Here is a 19,970-nt window from a genome sequence, read left to right as displayed (position 1 = left end):
CTCAACTCAGGGACTCAGGCGGGGCCCCGGAGCTCGGGTGGGTGGGGGCCCCGGGGTCCTGGGGTCCTGGGGTCCCGGCGCCCCGGGATCCAGGAGGGGCGGGGCGTCCGGGGGCGGGCAGAGTCCGCGTGGGCGGGGAATGGCGAGGCCGGGCCGGGCCTGGTCTCTGCTTATCGGGCCTCGGCGGCAGCTGCAGCTTGGGGCTCAGTGGCACCCGCACCCCCGGAGCGCCCGTCGCCGGTGGCCGCTGGGCCTCGGGGGGCCATGGCCGCTGTCGCGGGCCTGCGCGCTTTCTCAGCGAAGGGGCCCGGCCGGCTCCGGCGCGGCCCGTGGACCCTGCTCCCCGCCGGCTTCTGCAGCCGCGGGCCCGAGCCAGAGCCGCGGCCGACCTGCGCGCGGCAGCAGGACGGCATCAGGTCAGCCCACCGACCCTGCAGGGGGCCTCCGGGGAGGCCGGGCCAGGACCCTGGGAACCCGGCCTGGAGGCTCAGAGCACCCCGCCGAGGCCACTGAGCGCTTGGTGGGCGGTCAGGGCTGTCCTGGCCGCCACTGACCCGCGATTGGCCCTCACCCCCAAGTCTGGCCACCCGTCCCTTGGGCCATGATTCCCTGCACAGTGCGCGCACAGGAGTCCTTGGCCCATAGGCCGCTCACAGGCCCCAGCACTCCCCTGAACCCTCAGGGCCACAGAGCCCAGTCCAGATATCGGACTTTCAGCCAGTGTGGGCAGCTCGGTGGGTGTGCCCACCCCGGCCATGGCATTTGAGAAAGCCCCGCTCAGGAGGGCACCGTGCCCCTCACACCAGGCTCAGCTGAGCTGCTCCCAGGGCCTCCCCGGAAGTGACCAGGGAGGGCAGGCCAGAGCGGATAAAGGACACACGCTGCCCTTTTGTGCAAATTGCCTAAAAAATGTAAAGGCTAATCTATGCAGGAACTGGACGGTGGAGTGATAAAGGCAGGAGGGCTCCTCGCTCTGTCCAGGCGGGTCCCCAGTATCTGGTACAGAAGGGAGCACGGTTCAGAATTCAGCAGCTATAATCAAGCTGCCCAAGTGTTTTATTCTGACAAGTATCCCTTCCTGAGACCTGGAAGGCCCTGTTTGAATTTAAAGACCTCAGCCTCCCAGGTGTTCCCCAAGGGATGGAGAGCCAGCCCTGATCTGCAGCTTTTTCTGTTTCTTCCCAGCTTCTTTGTTCTACACCCCCTCTCCACCCCTCTTTGCAAAGGGCTTGGCACCCAGACCTGTAGACTGCTGGTCCCCACTTCTGCTGTCCTTCTGTCCACTGCTGTGCCCCCCCCCCTGGGCAGGGAATCCCAGGGCCTCAGTATCTGCAGCAGGTTGAAGCCTGCTGCCTCCGGGCCCTGTGGACTCCTTGCCCATGGATGGAGGGTGGCAGGAAGACAGAGCAGGGCTCTTCCAAAGCACAGGACCCACACGGGGCCTCTTGCCTGTTGCTAAGCAAAGTCCTGTTTCTGTAAGCCTGCTTACAACTGGGGCCTGACTTCTGGCAAGGCAGCCAGATGGCAAGACGGCTGATTGAGTTCTCCGGAGTTAGAGGTGAATCGAGAAGAGAGGTGGTGGGAGCTGTCTCTCCTGATGCTAAGAATCAGGTTAGGAAGGAAACCCCCAAATCAAGCACTGAAGAGTGCTGTCTCAGGCACCAAGCAGTTGGGCCCGAGTGGCCCGGTCACTCTTCGCTGGTCCCTTTTCAAAGCTGGGTCTCGCAGCGTCACGCCGGGAGGGCCAGCTAGGAACTGAGTGCGGCACCAGGCACTGTGCATTCGTCACCCCTAATTCTTACAAAAGCCTGCGGGGGAGATAACATTGCAACCACTTTATAGTGAGGCGTCACATTCAGGGAAGTGACAGCTTTGTTTAAGGCCACACAGCCAGGAGGTAGGACTGCCAGGAATCAGAGGGAGGTCCCTCAGCCTCCCAAGGTGTCTAATCGGCAGCACCAGCCCTGTGTTCTTACCTCCTGGGTCTAAAAGAGACGGCACCAAACCGGATGTGACATCCATCCCCGCTGGGATTGGTGGGACCGGCTGTGAAAACCCCCCACGCCAGCTTGTGTCTTTATTCCAATCCGCGGCTCTTATTGGGCGTCTCCTGCGTGTGGACATGACTGCCCCTCGCTTCTCAGACTTCCTCGCGGTTTACAATGATGATGTTCAGACAGGTCATCGGTGCCTTTATAGGGGCCGGCTCTCACCTCTGCGCTTAGGTCTCACGCCCTGGCAGCGACCTCATCCTGGAAGAGACTTCCTCTGCAGCTAGGCAGTGTTGGCCAAGCCCTCTGTTCACAGCATCACAGGCCCTGAATGCGCTAGCTGTTCGGGGAGCGCAGACTGGTGAGATTTTCAGGAGGTATGATCAACAGGGTTGGTGACCAGTGGAGTAAGGATGGGAGGGAGGCTATAATAACTTTCAGGTCCTGGCTTGAACAGCCAAGCAGCAGTGCTGAGATGAGGGAGAGAGGAGAGAGGCAAGTCCAGGAGCGTGAGGAAGCTGTCCCAGGCAGGCAGAGCAGTCCTGGTGAGCACACATGCCAGGAGCTCAGGAGAGAACTTTGGACCAGGACTGAGGACTGGAAGTTGTCAGCATAGAGAGAGCAGCCATCAAGGCCTTCAGGGAAGCTGCTGGGGATAATGGATGGAGCCACGGAGGAAGGATGCAGAGTGGGCGTGGTGGCGCACGCCTGCAATCCCAGGACTCGGGAGGCCGAGACAGATGGACGGCAGGCTTGCAGCCAGCCTCAGCAACGTGGCAAGACGCTCGGCATCTTAGCAAGACCCTCGGCAACGTAGCAAGACCCTCGGCAACGTAGCAAGACCCTCGGCAATGTATTAAGACCCTCAGCAATGTAGCAAGACCCTGTTTCAAAATTAAAAAAATAAAATAGGGTTGGGGATGTAGCTCAGAAGTACAGTGCCTCTGGGTTCAATCCTCAGTACTACAAATAAATAAATAAATAAATAAATAAATAAATAAATAGGCAAAAGATGAACCTCTGAGGATCGCTGGCATTTAGGAGGTAACAGACGGCCAGGAGCCCAAGAAATAAGTCGAGAAGGAACAGTCAGCAACTTAAGGAGGCCCTCAGCAACTGAGCAAGACCCTGTCTCAAAATTTAAAAAAAATAAAATAGGGCTCGGGGATGTAGCTCAGAGGTAGCATGGCCCTGGATTCAATCTCCACTACCACCAAAACAAACAAACAAATGAAAACCATACACACACACACACACACACACACACACACACACACCAAAAAAGGAGAGAAAGAATATGTTTCCAGGAGAGGGTGACCCCGGTGGCCAGGGCTTTGGTTCTGCAATGAGAAGATGACCTGTGAGAAGAATATCTGTGGAGTGATGGCACCAGGAGCCTCCTCACAGGGCTGAAAGGTGAACTCCATAACTGATAACACAAGGGCAGTGTATATAATCTCCTCACCAAAGGATTAATGGGACCCACATAAGGACAGATAACGCCACGTAGCAAGGACGTTCGGGGCTGGGATCTTTGGGCACAATGTTGCCCGAGGCCTTAGAATGTAATTAATGTAAGCGCATGTCAGATGAGATGGCAGCTTTCTGTAGTACTGCAACAAGCACACTGGTTACTCTCTTACAAGGTTATAAGCAGGAACATCACTGCCACCACTCCCCCAAATAGAGGCGGCAAGATCTATCAGCCCAGAGCCGGGCGTGGTGGCGCACCTTGTAATTCCAGCATTCGGGAGGCTGAGACCTGGAGGATCGTGGTTCGCGGACAGCCTCAGCTACTTAGTGAGGCCCTCTGCGACTCAGTGAGACCCGGTTTCAAAATAAAGAATAAAAAACAGGGCAGGGGGTGTAGCTTGGAGGTCAAATGCCCCTGGGTTCCATCCCCAGACCCGCAAAAAAAAAAAAAAAAAAAAAAAAAAAAAAAATCAGCCCATCTGACGCAATGTAAGTTTTGTATTTATGAGCGAGCATGTTTTTGCAAAATGAGTCAGTGTCATGGCCGCCTGAAAACCACAGCCACATTGAAATGGTCTGCCGAAGAAAACAGATCCCGCACTGAAGTAAGTTCAGTCACCAGAGTTGTTTTCCAAAATGCGATGGCAGGGAATGCTATTTATGGAGAAGCCAAGTTGACTCCATAGCAATAGGTAACATGGATTTAAAACAGGAACAGAAAGGCAGAAAGCATGTGTAGGTAGAGCCAGGCATGGTGGCGCACGCTTGTAATCCCCGCGCTTGGGAGGCTGAGACAGGAGGATCACACGGGTTCGAAGCCAGCCTCAGCTACTTAGTGAGGCTCTCAGCAACTTAGTGAGACCCTGTTTCCAAATAAAGTATAAAATAGGTCTGGGAGTATAAACCGGAGGTAGAAAGTCTCTGGGTTCCACCGGAAAATATAGTATGTAGCAATAACAGATATGTAATAATCTAGTGTCTGGTTCTTTATACCCATTTTTTTTTTGGTAGTAGAGATTGAACCCAGGGGCATTCTACCTCCAAGCTACACTCCCAGCCTTTTTAAAATTTTTTTTATTTTTATTATTTTATTTATTTATTTATTTATTTATTTTGTGGTACTGGGGTTTCTAGAAGCCCTTCTACCTCCGGGCTACACTCCCAGACCTATTTTTTATATTGCTTATTTGGAAACAAGGTCTCTTAAGCCAGCACAGCTGGCTTCAAACCTTCACGATCCTCCTGTCTCCGCCTCCCAAGCGCGGGGATTACAAGCGTGCACCACCACGCCCAGCTTTATTTTTTATTTCGCTGAGGCTGGCCATGAACCTGCCATCCTCCTGTCTCAGCCTCCCATGTTCTGGGATTACAGGTGTACACCACCATGCCCGGCTTATTCATTTCTTTTAACAGTAAAAAGAAGATATTTCTATGTAAGGCAGTAAGATGAGGACACGGTTGCTTTATTCAGCATGTGGGATACCTTAAAACAGGCCCCTAGAATGCTAGCTATTTGTGAGATGGAGTGTCCAGAAAAACCCTCTTCTTGTATTTTTTTCCTTTTGCTTTTTATGCACCATTCTCAGACAGCCCAAATTATTTTTGCAGATTGACAGGACACCACTGTAAGATGTTTAAAATGCTGGCAGATAAGCATATTGGCAGTGCTATCTCACTGCCTTTGCTCTGGGGTGGGTGGGAGGAGATGTGGGGGAGGATTTCCAGCCTTGGCGCCCTTCCTAAATTTATTCTGAAGAACGCCAGGAAATAGTGAAGGTAGGCACTGTTTGTCACGGCCCTCTGGCTCCTACTGCTGTTGTACAAAGCTCGCATCCTGGGGCAGAGATGATTTGGGAACTGTTGTGACTCGCCCTTTCTAAGAGGTGGCAGTCATGTTTCTGACAGCGAGTGTGGGGAGAACAGGAGAAATAAATCAAGGGACAGGGAGCGAAGCCAGCCTGGGCGGCACATAGTCCTTGTTCTGTTTTGACTTTGCTGTAACTGCAAAGAGCTGACGAACCCTCTAAATTGGCACTAGGCACCAGCCAGTCTCTCTTTCTATCTATCTATCTATCTTGCTTGGTTTTAAAAAGCTCTCAAATCCAAGAGGAACTGCAGGGCTCCTCCGTCGTTTAGACTGGTGCGTGACCCAGGGATTATAAAATGTGTTCTCCAGGAACATCATCTTGAGCAACCCAAAGAAGAGGAATGCGCTGTCGCTGGCGATGCTGAAGTCCCTCCAAAACGACATCCTTCATGAAGCTGAAAGCAAAGACCTGAAAGTCATTATAATTTCAGGTACTTGATATACACAGAACGGGCTTCTCAAAATTCTTTGGTTATGCTGGGCCTGGTGGCACACGCCTGTAATCCCAGTACTTGGAAGGCTGAGACAGGAGGATTGCAGATTTGAAGACAGCCTTAGCGATGTAGCAAGACTCTCAACAATCAAGAGAGATCCTTTTTCAGAAACAAAAAATAAATAAAAAGGCCTAGGAGTGTACCTCAGAGGTAGAATGCCCCTGGATTCTATACCTAGTACCACAAAAAAAAGAAAGGCAGGGAGGGAGGGGAAAAGAAAAAAGGATGGAAGGAAGGAAGGAAGGGAGGGAGGAAGGGAGGGAGGGAGGGAGGGAGGGAGGGAGGAAGGAAGGAAGGAAGGAAGGAAGGAAGGAAGGAAGGAAGGAGAAGGAACGAAGCCCTTGGTTAATGAGGGCAGCCCCTTGCTTAACTGGAGAATTGTTTTGAAACTCCTTTGATAAACATTGCTTACATAAAATTCTTGGTAGTTGGGTACTTGGTCCTAATACTATTACTTATGAAAACTATAGCCAAGAATACTGTTTGGTGGAAGCATACGTCTTTTCCTTTTTGTAAGAAATTAAATATTGCCGTACTTTGCTACACTGGTCTCCCCACCAAAATTGTAGAATTATCTGGTGTGGCGGGGCCCACCTGAGATTCTAACTATAGGAGGCAGAAGCCAGAGGTTTGCAAATTCAAGACCAGCTTAGGCAACTTAGTGAGATCCTGTCTCAAAAACAAACAAAAAGCCCAGCATGGTGGTATCTGCCTGTAATCTTTGTACTTGGGGGCCTGAAACAGGAGGATCCCAGGTGTGAGGCCTGCCTCAGCAACTGAGTGAGACTTTCACCAACTTAGCGAGATCCCATTTCAAACTAAATAGGGCTAGGGTGTAGCTCAGAGGTAGCACGTCCCTGGCTTCAGCCTCTAATACCAAATGAAAAAAGAAATAGTGGTTAGCTAAACTTCTCCTGTGTAATTGCCTATTTTTATCAGCTTCCACCCTGACTTCTAGGATGCAGAGGACTCACGTGGAATTTCATCCCAGTATTCTAGCTGTAAGTTTTCAAGGAAACTGGAATTATTCTTATCAAAACTGGGCCATGAATATCTTAGTGTCCACAGCATAGACGTGATTGGCTACTGAAGGCACTCGGTAGATAAATTTAAAAACTGCCCATCTCTGGCTTTTGACATTTCATTTTTTTTTCTTTTCTCAATTGGAAACATTTATAGCTGAGGGGCCTGTCTTTTCTTCTGGGCATGACTTAAAGGAACTGACGGAAGAACGAGGTCATGATTATCACGCTGAAGTATTTCAGACCTGTTCTGAGGTAAGTAAGCTGACAGTAGTCAGTATTGTGAGCCTGAGACCCACCACTGAGTTAAACATGGAGGGAGGCTTCTGCTTTCCAGGGAAGATTTTATATAGGCCTTGAGCTCCAGGGTCATCGGTGAATCCTTCATCCAAGCAATTATTTGGCTTATGTGTCTAAGAAGTGACCATAATTGTATGTAGGAAAGAAAGTAAGCTATACAACAGAACTGTGGTTGGCATGTATCAGAACTGGGGGGCGGGGGGTGCCCTACAGGTTTTGAGTAAGAGCTGAACGATGTACATCTTTAGAGAGGAAGAAGCTAAGATTGTGATCATTAATGTTTTTAAACTAAAACTACCCTGTTAATGGGAAAGAGAACATTTGTAAATGGAGATAATAAAAATTATTTTTTTTAATTTAACTTGACTTCTATAATCACCACCTCTGAGGAGAAAATGAACCTCTTTGATTTTCTTTTCTGCCTCTTTTACTATATTAAAGAAAAATATCGCCAATAGCCATCGAGGAAAAAAAGACTTACAAATAGCTTGGGGTGGTTTATAAATGGATTCAACCCCTGAATCACACACAGAAAAATTGAACCTAGAATTCAACTTTAAGTGACATGTTGTTCATTTAATGAGTATTTATTGAGTACTGTCTCTAAACACAGTAGTTGCGAGATACTGAGGAAAATAGGGAGAAAAATGTTTCCTGGCAAACTGAAACTTGAAACTACTGGGAATCAAGACATATAATACAGTGTCATAACCTGACCCTAAGATGACTTAACCTAATGTTTTATTCATTCACTTAAAATATTTTTATTTGTGAAAATAATAAGTACTCACTAGAGGAAATTTACAAAATTTACAAAAACAAAAGAAAGATAAATGACTAATGCCATGCCATATTATTACCACCCAGAGAAAACTATAATTAATATTTTGCTATTTTTATTTTTAATAATTCCCCTATGTACCTATTAATTTGAATAATCACATATAGGTGTGATTAGAGTAATAATTGTATATTGCAATATCATTACCATGTGCCGGGTGATATTTCAAGCACTCTAGACATGGTCATTGATGTAACTGTCATGCTCTGTAAGGTTGTTGCTAATATTATACTGACTTTCTATGTGTGAAAACTGGAGCATTGGGTTGACTTGTCCAGGGTGAGGCAGCTTGTGACAGATTGAACATCACACCTCCAGATTTCTGCAGAAGCCCCGGGCCACTGTGCTGGTATTTCCTTTGGAATATTTCTTTTTTCTTTCTTTTTTTTTTTTTCTGGTACTGGGGATAGAACCAAGGAGCATTCTACCTTTGAGCTACACCCCCTGACCTATTTTTTATTCTTTATTTTGAAACCGGGTCTCACTGAGTTGCAAAGGGCCTCACTAAGTAGCTGAGGCTGGCCACAAACCGTGATCCTCCAGTCTCAGCCTCCCAAAGGCTGGGATTACAAGTGTGCGCCACCAAGCCTGGCTGGAATATTTCATCTCACTGAGAAAGCTGTGTTCTAGCAAGTGGATATAGTTTCATTTACAGAGTCATTGTATCAGTCACCTTCACATTACTATAACGAAATACCTTAGGCAGTTAACTGACAGAGAAAAAAGGCTTCTTTATAATGGTCTGGATATTCAAGTCCAAGACTGGACAGCCCAGCTGCTTTAGGGCTTTGGTGAGGGTACAGGCTGGCAATGTCAGGGTGTATGTGTCAGTATGTGTCAGAGTGTACTGATCATATCATGAGCCAGGAAGCAGCGGAAGGAAGCAGTGGGCCCAACAGTCCCTTCTGAAGTCATGCCCACCAAAGACCTAAGGAACTCACAACGCCCCACACCCCACCCCCACACCCCCAATAGTGCCCCTGGGGACCACACCTCTAAAACAGGGCACACCAGGGGATAGTCATCCAATTTTGAGGTACTTACATTTTACAGGGTTTTGTAATGATTTTTACAATAATTTGGTGAGCATTTTTTATCATAGAGTTCTTTACCTATTTCAGATTATTTCTTAGAAGTAGACTTCCTATCAACATGATAAGCATTCTTAATGTGGTCAGTTATGTGCCATATAACGCAAGCATTTCTTTACTATGATTTTTTTCTTTTTTCTAGTACTAAGGATTGAACCAAGAGGAATTCTACTTCCAAGCTACTTCCCAGCCTCCTTTTTTTTTTTTTTTTTAATTTCTTGTTTTGAAACAGGGTCTCGCTAGGTTGCAGAGGGACTTGCTAAATTGCTAAGGCTGGTCTTGAACCTGTGATCCTCCTGTCTTAGTTTTCCAAGTTCTGGGATTGCAAGAGTGCACAACCATGTCCAGATGATACGAGGATTTTTGAAATCCTAACCCTTTGTAGATGACAAGACACACAGACTGCTCAACTCAAATCCCAGCCAACTTAGCTTTTCATAAGTAACTCCTGGACATTAGATTTAAATCAATGTTCAGAACTAAAACAAAATCATTTTTTCTTTGCAATAATACTTTAAAAGGTCTTGAGAATTCTTCCCCTAACCATTCCAGTTTACTGAAAATAAACTACATCACTAACCCACCCCACCTTCCCCCAAGGGCGCACAAGCCCCCCAAGCTTGAAGGGTCTCATGTATAGAGATATGTGGGGGTGCATACATTGTACATTTTCTGGAAAGAAAATCACCAGTGTTTATCAGACTTTCAACAGATGATCTCTACAGCAAGAAAAGATTTTTTTAAGTACTATTAAAATATGATAGCGTAGCCTTAAAGATAGAGTCCTAAGTCCTTTAATAACAGGGCTAGTCTCTGGGAAACTCATTGTAAGGTGACTTCAGCCCTGGGCGAAGATCATAGAACGTACTTACTCAAACCAAGGTGGTCTGGCCCATTGCGCTTGAAGCCGCGGTGCGCGGCACAGCACGAGACTAACCCAAGCTCAGGAGATGGAGACGCAGTCAGGACACAGCACAGCTGCTGCCCGTGGAACGTGGCTTAGAGTTTTACAGTAAAGGTTTTTTATTTAATAAGTAGAAGGATTAGACTCTTTAAAAACTACAAAAAGTTGACTACAGGAGCTGGGGATATAGCTCAGTGATAGACAGTATGCTTAGTACACACGATGCCCTGGGTTCAACTGCAAGCACCCCCAGAATTTTTGTATGCATCGCACAGTGAATGTGTAAACTAGTAACAGAGTAATTACCCTCGTCCGGTATCATGTACATAATTGTGTGTGTTCCTGTGGCAGGCAGTGCAGTAGGCATGCTTACACCAGCGCCACCACACACCTGGCTCGTGCGTTGCACTATTCTGTTAGGACAACCTCAAGGTCACTAGAAGAGAGAGGCTTCTCGGCTCCATGACAGTGTCTGGGGACCAGCATCCTACCTGTAGTCTACACTGGGCTTATGGAGTGTCTGACTGGATAGATGGCTATTTTAGAGAGAGAAAAAAAGCTAATAGCCGGGGTGGTGGCGCACGCTTGTAATCCCCGCGCTTGGGAGGCAGAGACAGGAGGATCGCGCAGGTTCGAAGCCAGCCGCGCGCGCTGACTTAGGAGACCCTGTTTCCAAGTAAAAATGTAAAAATAGGTCTGGGAGTGTAGCCCGGAGGTAGAAGGGCTTCCAGGAACCCCAGTACCACCAAAAAAAAAAAAAAAAAAAAAAAGCTAATAGATTGTAAGTGTTCATGAATATAAAAAATAAGTTTTTCTAAGCAAAATCTTCAATTCAACGAAGGTCAGTTTTCTTGGAGATGCTGCCTTGGGGTAAAGCCCAGATTTAGCTCCCATCTTCCCGCCCTCTCTGCCAAGGTTCAAAGAGCAGCGATTTAGAGATTGAAGTTGCCATAGCAACACAATCTAGTTAGTGCATCTGGGAAAAAACACTGCAAAAATAAGTTAAAGTCCTGGTAAGCGCAGCAGGGGAGCCACGCGGGCGCACGCGGGCTCCCTCCTTTCTGTGCCAAAGGCTGTTTCAGGAATTTCCTTTATTCTGATGACAGCAGGGTGTCCCCCATCCCCACTTTAACAGAATTAAGAGAGTATTCGCGGTGGTAATTTGAGAAGTAATTACTAAGGAAACTGCCTTCAAGTCCCCTTTTCCACCTTAATTTTTCAAAGAGGAGGCACCAAATACCAATTTCAGACTTTGAACACAGGGTATCACAGAGGCACTGGGAGAACAGGAACTAATTGTGAAGGGCTCTGTTTGTCCCCCAGAGGAAAAAAAAAATCATGCTGCTGATTTTTTTCAGGCAGAGGGGACTGTCACCTCGCAGACTTAGCTGGGCTCTGTGATGGGTCCCCGCTTACCCAGCATTCAGGAGGCTGAGAGCGGAGGATCCTGGTTTGCAGACAGCCTCAGCTACTTAGTGAGGCCCTGCGCAACGTAATGAGACCCTGTTTCAAAAAAACAAAAAGGAGCCGGGGCGTGGTGGCGCACCTTTGTAATTCCTGTGCTTGGGAGGCGGAGACAGGAGGATCGCGCTGGTTCAAAGCCAGCCTCTCTGGCTTAAGAGACCCTGTTTCCAAATATAAAAAAATATATAAAATAGGTCTGGGAGTGTAGCCCGGAGATAGAAGGGCTTCCAGGAACCCCAGTACCATCAAAAATAAATAAATAAATAAATAAATAAAAAGAATTTTTTAAAATAGGGCAAGGAGTGTAGCTCAGAGGTCAAATGCCCCAGAGTTCTATCCCCAGACCCGCAAAAAAAATAAATAAATTTTTAAAAAATTGGTCTGGGAAGCCGGGTGTGGTGGCACACACTTTATAATCCCAGCATTTGGGAGGCTGAGACAGGAGGATCGAGGTTTGCAGACAGCCTTGGCTATTTAGTGAGGCCCTCTGCAACTCAGTGAGACCCTATTTCAAAATAAAGTATAAAATAGGTCTGGGAGTATAGCCCAGAGGTAGAAAAGCCCCCTGGGTTCCACCCTCAGTAGCACAAAAATAAAAAATAAAATTGGTCTGGGGGTGTACTTCAGAGGTAGAATGTCTCTGTGTTCAATCCTCTAAACCACAAAAAGTACAAAATAAACAAAAAAAGAGGTGTGTCCGAGCCTCCTGGGTTTGCATGGAGGTGAGGTTGGGCGCGTCTGTCCCCTCAGGTCATGATGCAGATCCGGAACCACCCCGTGCCCGTCATCGCCATGGTCAATGGCTTGGCCACAGCTGCCGGTTGCCAGCTGGTTGCCAGCTGTGACCTGGCCGTGGCCAGCGACAAGTCCTCCTTCGCTACTCCCGGGGTGAACGTCGGGCTCTTCTGCTCCACGCCTGGGGTCGCCCTGGGGAGAGCAGTGCCCAGGAAGGTAAGTCGGCTCCCTCTTTCCCTTCTCTACAGTCATCCTGCAGCGCCCAGGAGGCTGCAGAATTAGCTTATGTAAAGCCCCGTGTGGTGTGGTAGTGCCCACCTGTAATCCCTGTCCTTGGGAGGCTGAAATGGGAGGAGCACAGGTTTGAGGCCAGCCTCAGCAACTTAGTGAGGCTCTCAGGAACTTAGTGAGACCCTGTTTCCAAATAAAAAGTAAAATAGGGCTGGGGGTGTAGCATGGTGGTAGAATGCCCCTGAGTTCAATCCTCGGTACAAAAGAGGAAGAGGGAAAGAGAAGGAAAGCCCTGTTCTCATCGGGATCTTCGCCCAAAGGTTCCGCGCTGGGGGTGCCAGTATTCTTTCTAACGCCAGTAAAGCCAGGGAGAGTGGCAGCCGCCGGGTCCCCACCGCTCCTTAGACTGGGGCCAACCTGTGGTCTCGGTGCGGCTAGTTAGGTTTTCATAAAGACATACGATTTGGGCGATCTTCTTTGAATAGCTGAGGCTGTTTTGTCACATGAATGGCCGGCCATGAACTCTAGCAGCGTTCTGACACGGGCGCGGTATGTAGAGGCTGGGGTCGAGTTGCTGGGTAACACTGTTGATGGCCCTCCTCTTTCTTCTTTTATTTATTTATTTATTTTATTTATTTATTTATTTTGCATTACTGGGGATAAAATCCAGGGGCCTTCTATCTCCAAGTTACACCCCAGCCCTATTTTTTTTTTTCTTTATTTTGAAACAGGGTCTCACTGAGTTGCTGAGGACCTAAGTAGCTGAGGCTGTCCACGAACCGCGATCCTCCTGTCTCGGCCTCCCGAATGCTGGGATTATAAGCGTGAGCCACCACACCCAGCTATACTGGGGATTTTACCCAGGGACACTCTACCTCCAAGCTACTCCTGCAGTCCTTTTTTATTTTATTTATATTTATTATTTATTTGTTTATTTATTTATTTATTTTGGTGGTACTGGGGTTCCTAGAAACCCTTCTACTTCCGGGCGACACTCCCAGACCTATTTTTTACTTTTTTATGGAAACAGGGTCTATTAAGCCTCGAACCTGCGCGATCCTCCTGAGTTGCTAAGTCTCGCAAGTTGCTGAGGCTTTTTTTTTTTTTTTTTTTTTTTTTTTGGTGGTACTGGGGATGGAATCCTTCTACCTCCGGGCTACACTCCCCGATCTATTTTATATTTTTATTTGGTAACAGGGTCTCTTAAGCCAGCAAAGGGCTTCGAACCTGTGCGATCCTCCTGTCTCCGCCTCCCAAGCGCAGGGATTACAAGCGTGCACCACCACGTCCAGCCTGAGGCTATTTTTTTTTTTTTTTTTTTTTTTTTTGGTGGTACTGGGGTTCCTGGAAGCCCTTCTACCTCCGGGCTACACTCCCGGACCTATTTTTACCTTTTTTTATATATTTGGAAACAGGGTCTCCTAAGCCAGTGCGCGCGGCTGGCTTCGAACCTGCCCGATTCTCCTGTCTCTGCTTCCCAAGCACGGGGATTACAAGCGTGCGCCACCACGCCCGGCCTGAGGCTGTTCTTGAACCTTCAATCCTCCTGTCTCAGCCTTCCAAGTACTGGGATTATAGGCATGCACCATTATATTTGGGTTTTTGAATTTCAAAAAAGATTTACAGTAGCTGATTTACTGAGTGTGTTGGGGCAACGAGAGTCCCATTTAGGAACACGAATATCCTGGCATGTTGTGTTGACTCATCCCAAGAAGCAGCCAGGTTACAAAGCTGTCGTGTTCTTATTAACTACAGCCAAGTCCGTTTTCATCACAAAAACTGATATGACATCACCCCCCGTGATATAATAAAATAATCTTTATGGAACATCCCTTAAGTGGAAACCAACAGTATCTTTCTTCTAGAAATACACTCTCATTTTGAGTTGGAAATCTGCAAAGAAGGGAGAGGCCAAGACATATGTACAGCAAGTGAGAAACTAGACTGCTTTCTAGACTATATTATCTATTTTAGCAACAACTACAAAATTCAGCAGTTGACCCTAGGCCTAAGGCACAAAAGCAAGGAGACTCAAGGAGACTCAGCGAACCAAGGAGTTTGGGAGGCTCTTCTTCCTTCTCTGGACCCCCTTAGTTTTCAAAAAGGAGTGTGTTTGTGAGCAGATTCCGAAGATACACACCCGCAACCATAGTTACTTTGGAAAGTTGCCCAGAAGTAGAATCCACGCTGTCGGTAAATATGCTGGGAAATGTCGGGACCAGGAGCGCACAGCTCGACGGCAGGAGCAGATTTATTTGGGGATAAATCTGGGAGGAGGCTCCTGACAGGGAGAGAGTCCAGGAGAGTCAGGGGCCCCTGTCTTACACACTAGGGGCTTCTACGGGGCACTAGGAGGGAGGCATCATTACAGTCGTGGCTTTTCCCCACCGGTGGTCTTGACAGGCGCCTGACAGCTAGGTTTATGGGCTGGAGCCGGCGGTGGTTAGGGCCACTTTCCCCCCACTGCTGGAGTCCTTTGATCTCCACCTCCTCGGCCAGGCCTCACAGCCAGACCCCACAGTGCCCGCACACCGCAAAAGGGGACAGCTTGCTAAAATGTCCTCCAATGACGGGGACTTTTTGTTATTCTGTCCAGATTAGAAGCATAGATATTCATTCTGTTTCTGAGGTTGCTACTTTGTGCCAGTACATTAACATGTGTTACAGTAGTCAGGTGTCCGTGTTGCAGGTATGTAATCCCAGTACTTGGGAGGCTGAGACAGGAGGATCACAGGTTCAAGGTCAGTCACAGCAATTTAGCAAGGCCCTTAGGAACTTAGGAAGACCCTGTTTCAAATAAAAAAATAAAATAAGGCTGGGAATATAGCTCAGAGGAAGGACATTAGGTTCCATCCCCAGAGTCTGTCTGTCTGCCTCCCTCTCCCTCTCTCCCTCTCTCCCTCTCTCCCTCGCTCTCTCGCTCTCGCGCGCACACACACACACACACACACACACACACACACACAATTACAAATCCATCATCAGAGCAAACTAACAAAACATAAGGCTTTTGCCAAGCAAAACGTAGCCGGTCACGGTGGTCTTCCTGGTGGCTGTTCATCTTCTTCGATACCTGACTTGCTAGAATGTGTCATGCTAAGACATTTGAAACCTGACAATCAACCCACCCATTCTTTCTTAAACAAAACCTTTGAAATCAAGGCTTATTAGAACAAATTCCTAGAAACTTAACACTGTATCATATTGATCAAATTTTAAATTAGTTTTTTGAAAAGGAAGAGAGAAAAATGTGGCAAAAACAGGCCTTCAGTTCCAAAGAAGTTCAAATCTCAGGGCCATGTTGCATAAACTTGTCCAGAGTGACAGATCAAGGTTCAGGGACACTGTAAAAACCAGAGTGGTGATGTGGTGGTGCAGCTTGTAATCCCAGTACTTGAGAAGCTGAGACAGGAGGATCGCAGGTTTGAGGCCAGCCTCGGTTACTTAGTGAGGCCCTCTGCAACTTAGTGAGACCCTGTTTCAAAATAAAGAATAAAAAATAGAGCTGGGGGTATAGCTCAGAGGTAGAATACCCCTGGGTTCAATTCCCCATACCAAAAACAACAAAATCCAAGTAGCTTTTCCCTCTCAAAAACAGCTTGGTCAGCCGGGCGTGGTGGCGCACGCTTGTAATCCCCGCGCTTGGGAGGCTGAGACAGGAGGATCGCACAGGTTCAAAGCCAGCCTCAGCTACTCAGTGAGGCTTTCAGCAACTTAGCGAGACCCTGTTTCCAAATAAAATATAAAAAAGGTCTGGGAGTATAGCCCAGAGGTAGAAAGCCTCTGGGTTCCACCCCCAGTACCACAAAAAAAAAAAAAAAAAAAAAAAAACCCAGCTTGGCCAACAGCCAGGCCTTCTCAGAAGACAGGGCAGATAATTTTCCGGATTGTCTACTTAAATACTTGATGTGTTTCTCATACTCTGACCCCTAGAAAGTCTGAGTCACTCGGCTCCCAACCTCAGTCTTTCCATAGAGGCAGCTGACAGTGGTTCCCGTTTCTGTCCCTAGATGTCCTTACACACTGGACCCATCAGTGCGTGACTACCTGGGAGCAGGGAGCAGGACTCTAGCTTGGGGGTCAAGACTAATGGGCAGAAATGGCTTGTTAGTGGTTCTTGCAGTATTGATAAACAGAATGTTGTCGGAGGAACCGTGTGTCAGAACTTAAAGCTTTGCCAGGTGTCTGGCAGAGGTGACTTGCGCGTCCCCCTTCCAGTGGGGAAATTGAGATTTATAAAAATCTAATCCTGACCAATAACACCTGCCTGGGATTCACAAACATCTAAACCTGCCCCGTACACCTGCCTGTCGCCTTTGCTTGGCTGCATGCCTACAAACACGCCGTGCACAGGTTCCTGGAGCGGGTATGCGGGAGGGCACCTGTCCCCACCCTCTTCCATAGGGAAGGACCCTGGACCGGAAGTCGCAGCCCTTTTCCTGCAGGCTGAGCTCATCTGTGGGTCGCCAGTGCCCTCTGCTGGTCAGTAGCGATCCTGTTCAGCAGTGCCCAAGACCTGGGACTGCAGATTGTCTAGTGGGGCCGAACAGATGGGCATCTTAACCCTGTGTTCAACCCAGACTGTACCTGGCTGGGCGTGAATGACCTCCCTGATTGTAAAGTGCTTCTTTCCTTCGGTGTGAGTTAATAATGTATCGTCAGGGTTTCCTATAAACACCTTGCCTTGCTCAGCTGTCACCTCCCCCAGGTCAGAGCTGGCCTCATTCAGAAACGCAAAGCCAGGTGTTCCCAGAGAGCACAGGAGAGTCAGAACCACTTCTTCCCCAGATGGGGCTTTGGCCATGCTCGGGACCCTTGCCTCCCGCCCCTTACTCATTTTAATTTTGTGTGTCTGTCGAATCTGATTTCTTAATAGTCTAACTGGAGCAGAGTAGAATTTGCAAGCTGGAGTGTTAGGTCTTTGCTGCTTACTGGGGCCGAAAGCTGGGGATAAGGAGCCTCAGGCCTGCTGGAGGCACCCAAGGGTGCTCTATCACTAAGCTGCCCCCTGCACTATTTTATTTTATTTTATTTTATTTTATTTTATTTTATGGTACTAGGGATGAAACCCAGGGGCTTTCTACCTCGGGGCTACCGTCCCAGATCTATTTTTTTTATATTTTATTTGGAAACAGAGTCTCAGTAAGTTGCTGAGAGCCTCACAACGTAGCTAAGGCTGACTTCAAACCTGTGCGATCCTCCTGTCTCAGCCTCCCAAGCGCGGGGATTACAAGCGTGCGCCAGCACACCCCACTTATTCTTTATTTTGAAACAGGGTCTCATTGAGTTGCAAAGGCCCTCACTAAGTAGTAGCTGAGGCTGTCCTTGAACCGCAATCCTCCTGTCTCAGCCTTCCAAATGCTGGGATTACAAGTGTGCGCTACCATGCCTGGCTGAGGTTTGACAGTTGTAGTAGACATTCTTGAAGGGCCTCATTGATACAGTGATACATGAGCGGAGACCTACAGGAGGTGCAGACTGCCCGTCCTTAGGGACACCTGGGGAGGGAGCGTTCCAGGCCGAGGGAACAGCAAACAGCAGCTTGGCTTGTTTGAGGAACAGCAAAGATGCCCCATTGTTGCAGAGGGTCCCCTGCACTGTCCACGTGTCCCTGGGGATCCTCTCGTCCATTGTGAGTTTGAGTCTAGAGAAGCCAGTTTGCAGACCTAGAGAACAAGGTCCCGTGCGTGGCGGGCAGCAGAACAGAGGACCCGTGCAGGGTGAGGAGTGTGCACCACCTTCTCCTTCTCCTTCTCCTTCTTCTTTGCTGGGAATGAAACCCAGGGGCATTCTACCTTCAAACTACACTCCCAGCCCTATTTTTTATTCTTTATTTTGAAACAGGGTCTCACTGAGTTGCAAGGGGTCTCGCTAAATAGCTGAGGCTGTCCTCGAACCGCAATCCTCCTGGGATTACAAGCATGCGCCCCCATGCCCGGCTTGCACTTCTTGCAGCGGACTTGGGGAGGAGGCCTGGTGGGTCCTCTCCTGGCCACATCTTCCTGCTTGTAAATCACAGTCAGGCTTGGCGCTATGTCTGGTCCCTGGAAGACATTTTCTTTACGTGGATCACTTCCCCCCAGACCCAAGGCTGCGCTTTTGGGTCAGACGGGGATGGTGGCACCGTGGACAGGGCTCCTGGTAGAGAGCGGCGCCGCGTTAGTTTACAGGGGGTAATGGGCTCCCCTACAGTGGCCTCTGATCAGATGGGCCGCTATCCTGGACGAGGCAGATGGGATCCCCTGCCCGGACTGGAGTGAGCAATCAGATCCGGGGGAGGCCCTCCCTCTCCGGCTGCTTGTATCTTCTCTGCTCTTGGAAAGATCTGATCGTGTCGCGGGCAGGAGTCGGGGCGTTAACACCAAGGGTGATGGATGACATGTCATTTGAGAAAGCAGATAACAAGTGGAGTTATAGTAGGAGAGGACCGCGGCCTCAGCAGAGTGAAACGGAAGGGGGGCCCGAGGTGGCGAGGGACACCTGAGGGCCCGGTGACCTCACCTGCTTCCTCCCACAGGTGGCTTCAGCGATGCTCTTCACCGGGGAGCCCATCTCTGCTCAGGAGGCCCTGCTGCACGGGCTTCTCAGCAAAGTGGTCCCGGAAGAACAGCTGGAGGAGGAGACCATGAGGATAGCGCGGAAGATCGCCTCCCTGAGCCGTCCGGTGGTGGCCTTGGGCAAGGCCACTTTCTACAAACAGCTGCCCCAGGACCTTAGGACAGCCTACCACCTCACCTCCCAGGCCATGGTGGACAACCTGGCCCTGCAGGATGGGCAGGAGGGGATTAAGGCCTTCATCCAGAAAAGGAAGCCCACCTGGTCTCACTGAACGGCCATAAGGGGAAAATAGAGAAGGGAGCCCAGTGGGCAGTGCTCAGGAACCCCCAGCTTCTGACCCCCAACCAGCGCTCCTGCCTGGGGTGGCCTCAGAAGCCAGCCTGCCTTTGTTATGCGAATAGTGGCCATCAGGGAAAGGATGAAAAGTGTGAATGAAGCTCTAATTTAGTGGTGGGTAGTGAGACCCAGGTGGACCAGAAGTGGCAGAAAGCCTGGTATCTGACATGCTCCTTCACAGCACCGTACCGGGCACATCTCAAGCACAGTGGCCTCACCTGTGGTGTGAGGGACACCACCCCGGCCCTTGCCAGCTGGTCGCTCGTATGTGACACTTCACATCTCCAGATGTTCTGCCCGCTGCAAACCTTCTTGATTCACCTGGGAAATAATCGTGCCTGTGGCTTTGGGATAATCTTATGCGATTTCAATAAATTAAATATTTATAGTGACTGGTCATTTTATCTTCCCAACCAGACTACGAGCTAAGAAAAGAAAAAAAAATCAATGAACTTTTTCTTTGTATGTCCACTTGGATACGCAGAGAGGCACCTCATACTGTGTGATGAATGGCCTGTCTCTCAAGTTACTGCGACACCAGGAATCTGGATCAACCTGAGGATAAAAACGACGGGAGCCAGGCGTGGTGATGCACACCTGTCATCCCAGTACTCGGGGGGCTGAGACTGGAGGGCTGCAGGTTCGAGGACAGCCTCAGCTACT

The 19,970-nt window shown here is 48.9% G+C and overlaps 1 protein-coding gene across 1 annotated transcript; it reads left to right on the top strand.

Annotated features, from left to right (window-relative positions):
- Positions 1 to 264: 264 nt before the first annotated feature.
- On the top strand, positions 265 to 19,242 carry ECHDC3 (enoyl-CoA hydratase domain containing 3; the record flags this gene model as incomplete). Its single annotated transcript, XM_080717030.1, has 5 exons — positions 265 to 416; positions 5,641 to 5,762; positions 7,005 to 7,102; positions 12,198 to 12,398; positions 18,931 to 19,242. The coding sequence occupies 5 exons, from the start codon at positions 265 to 267 to the stop codon at positions 19,240 to 19,242; spliced, it is 885 nt and encodes a 294-aa protein (XP_080573156.1).
- Positions 19,243 to 19,970: the final 728 nt, after the last annotated feature.

This window comes from Muscardinus avellanarius (assembly GCF_963383645.1).
Source record: "Muscardinus avellanarius genome assembly, chromosome: 20".
Classification (NCBI taxonomy): domain Eukaryota; kingdom Metazoa; phylum Chordata; class Mammalia; order Rodentia; family Gliridae; genus Muscardinus; species Muscardinus avellanarius.
This window is presented reverse-complemented; position numbering and strand designations above follow the sequence as displayed.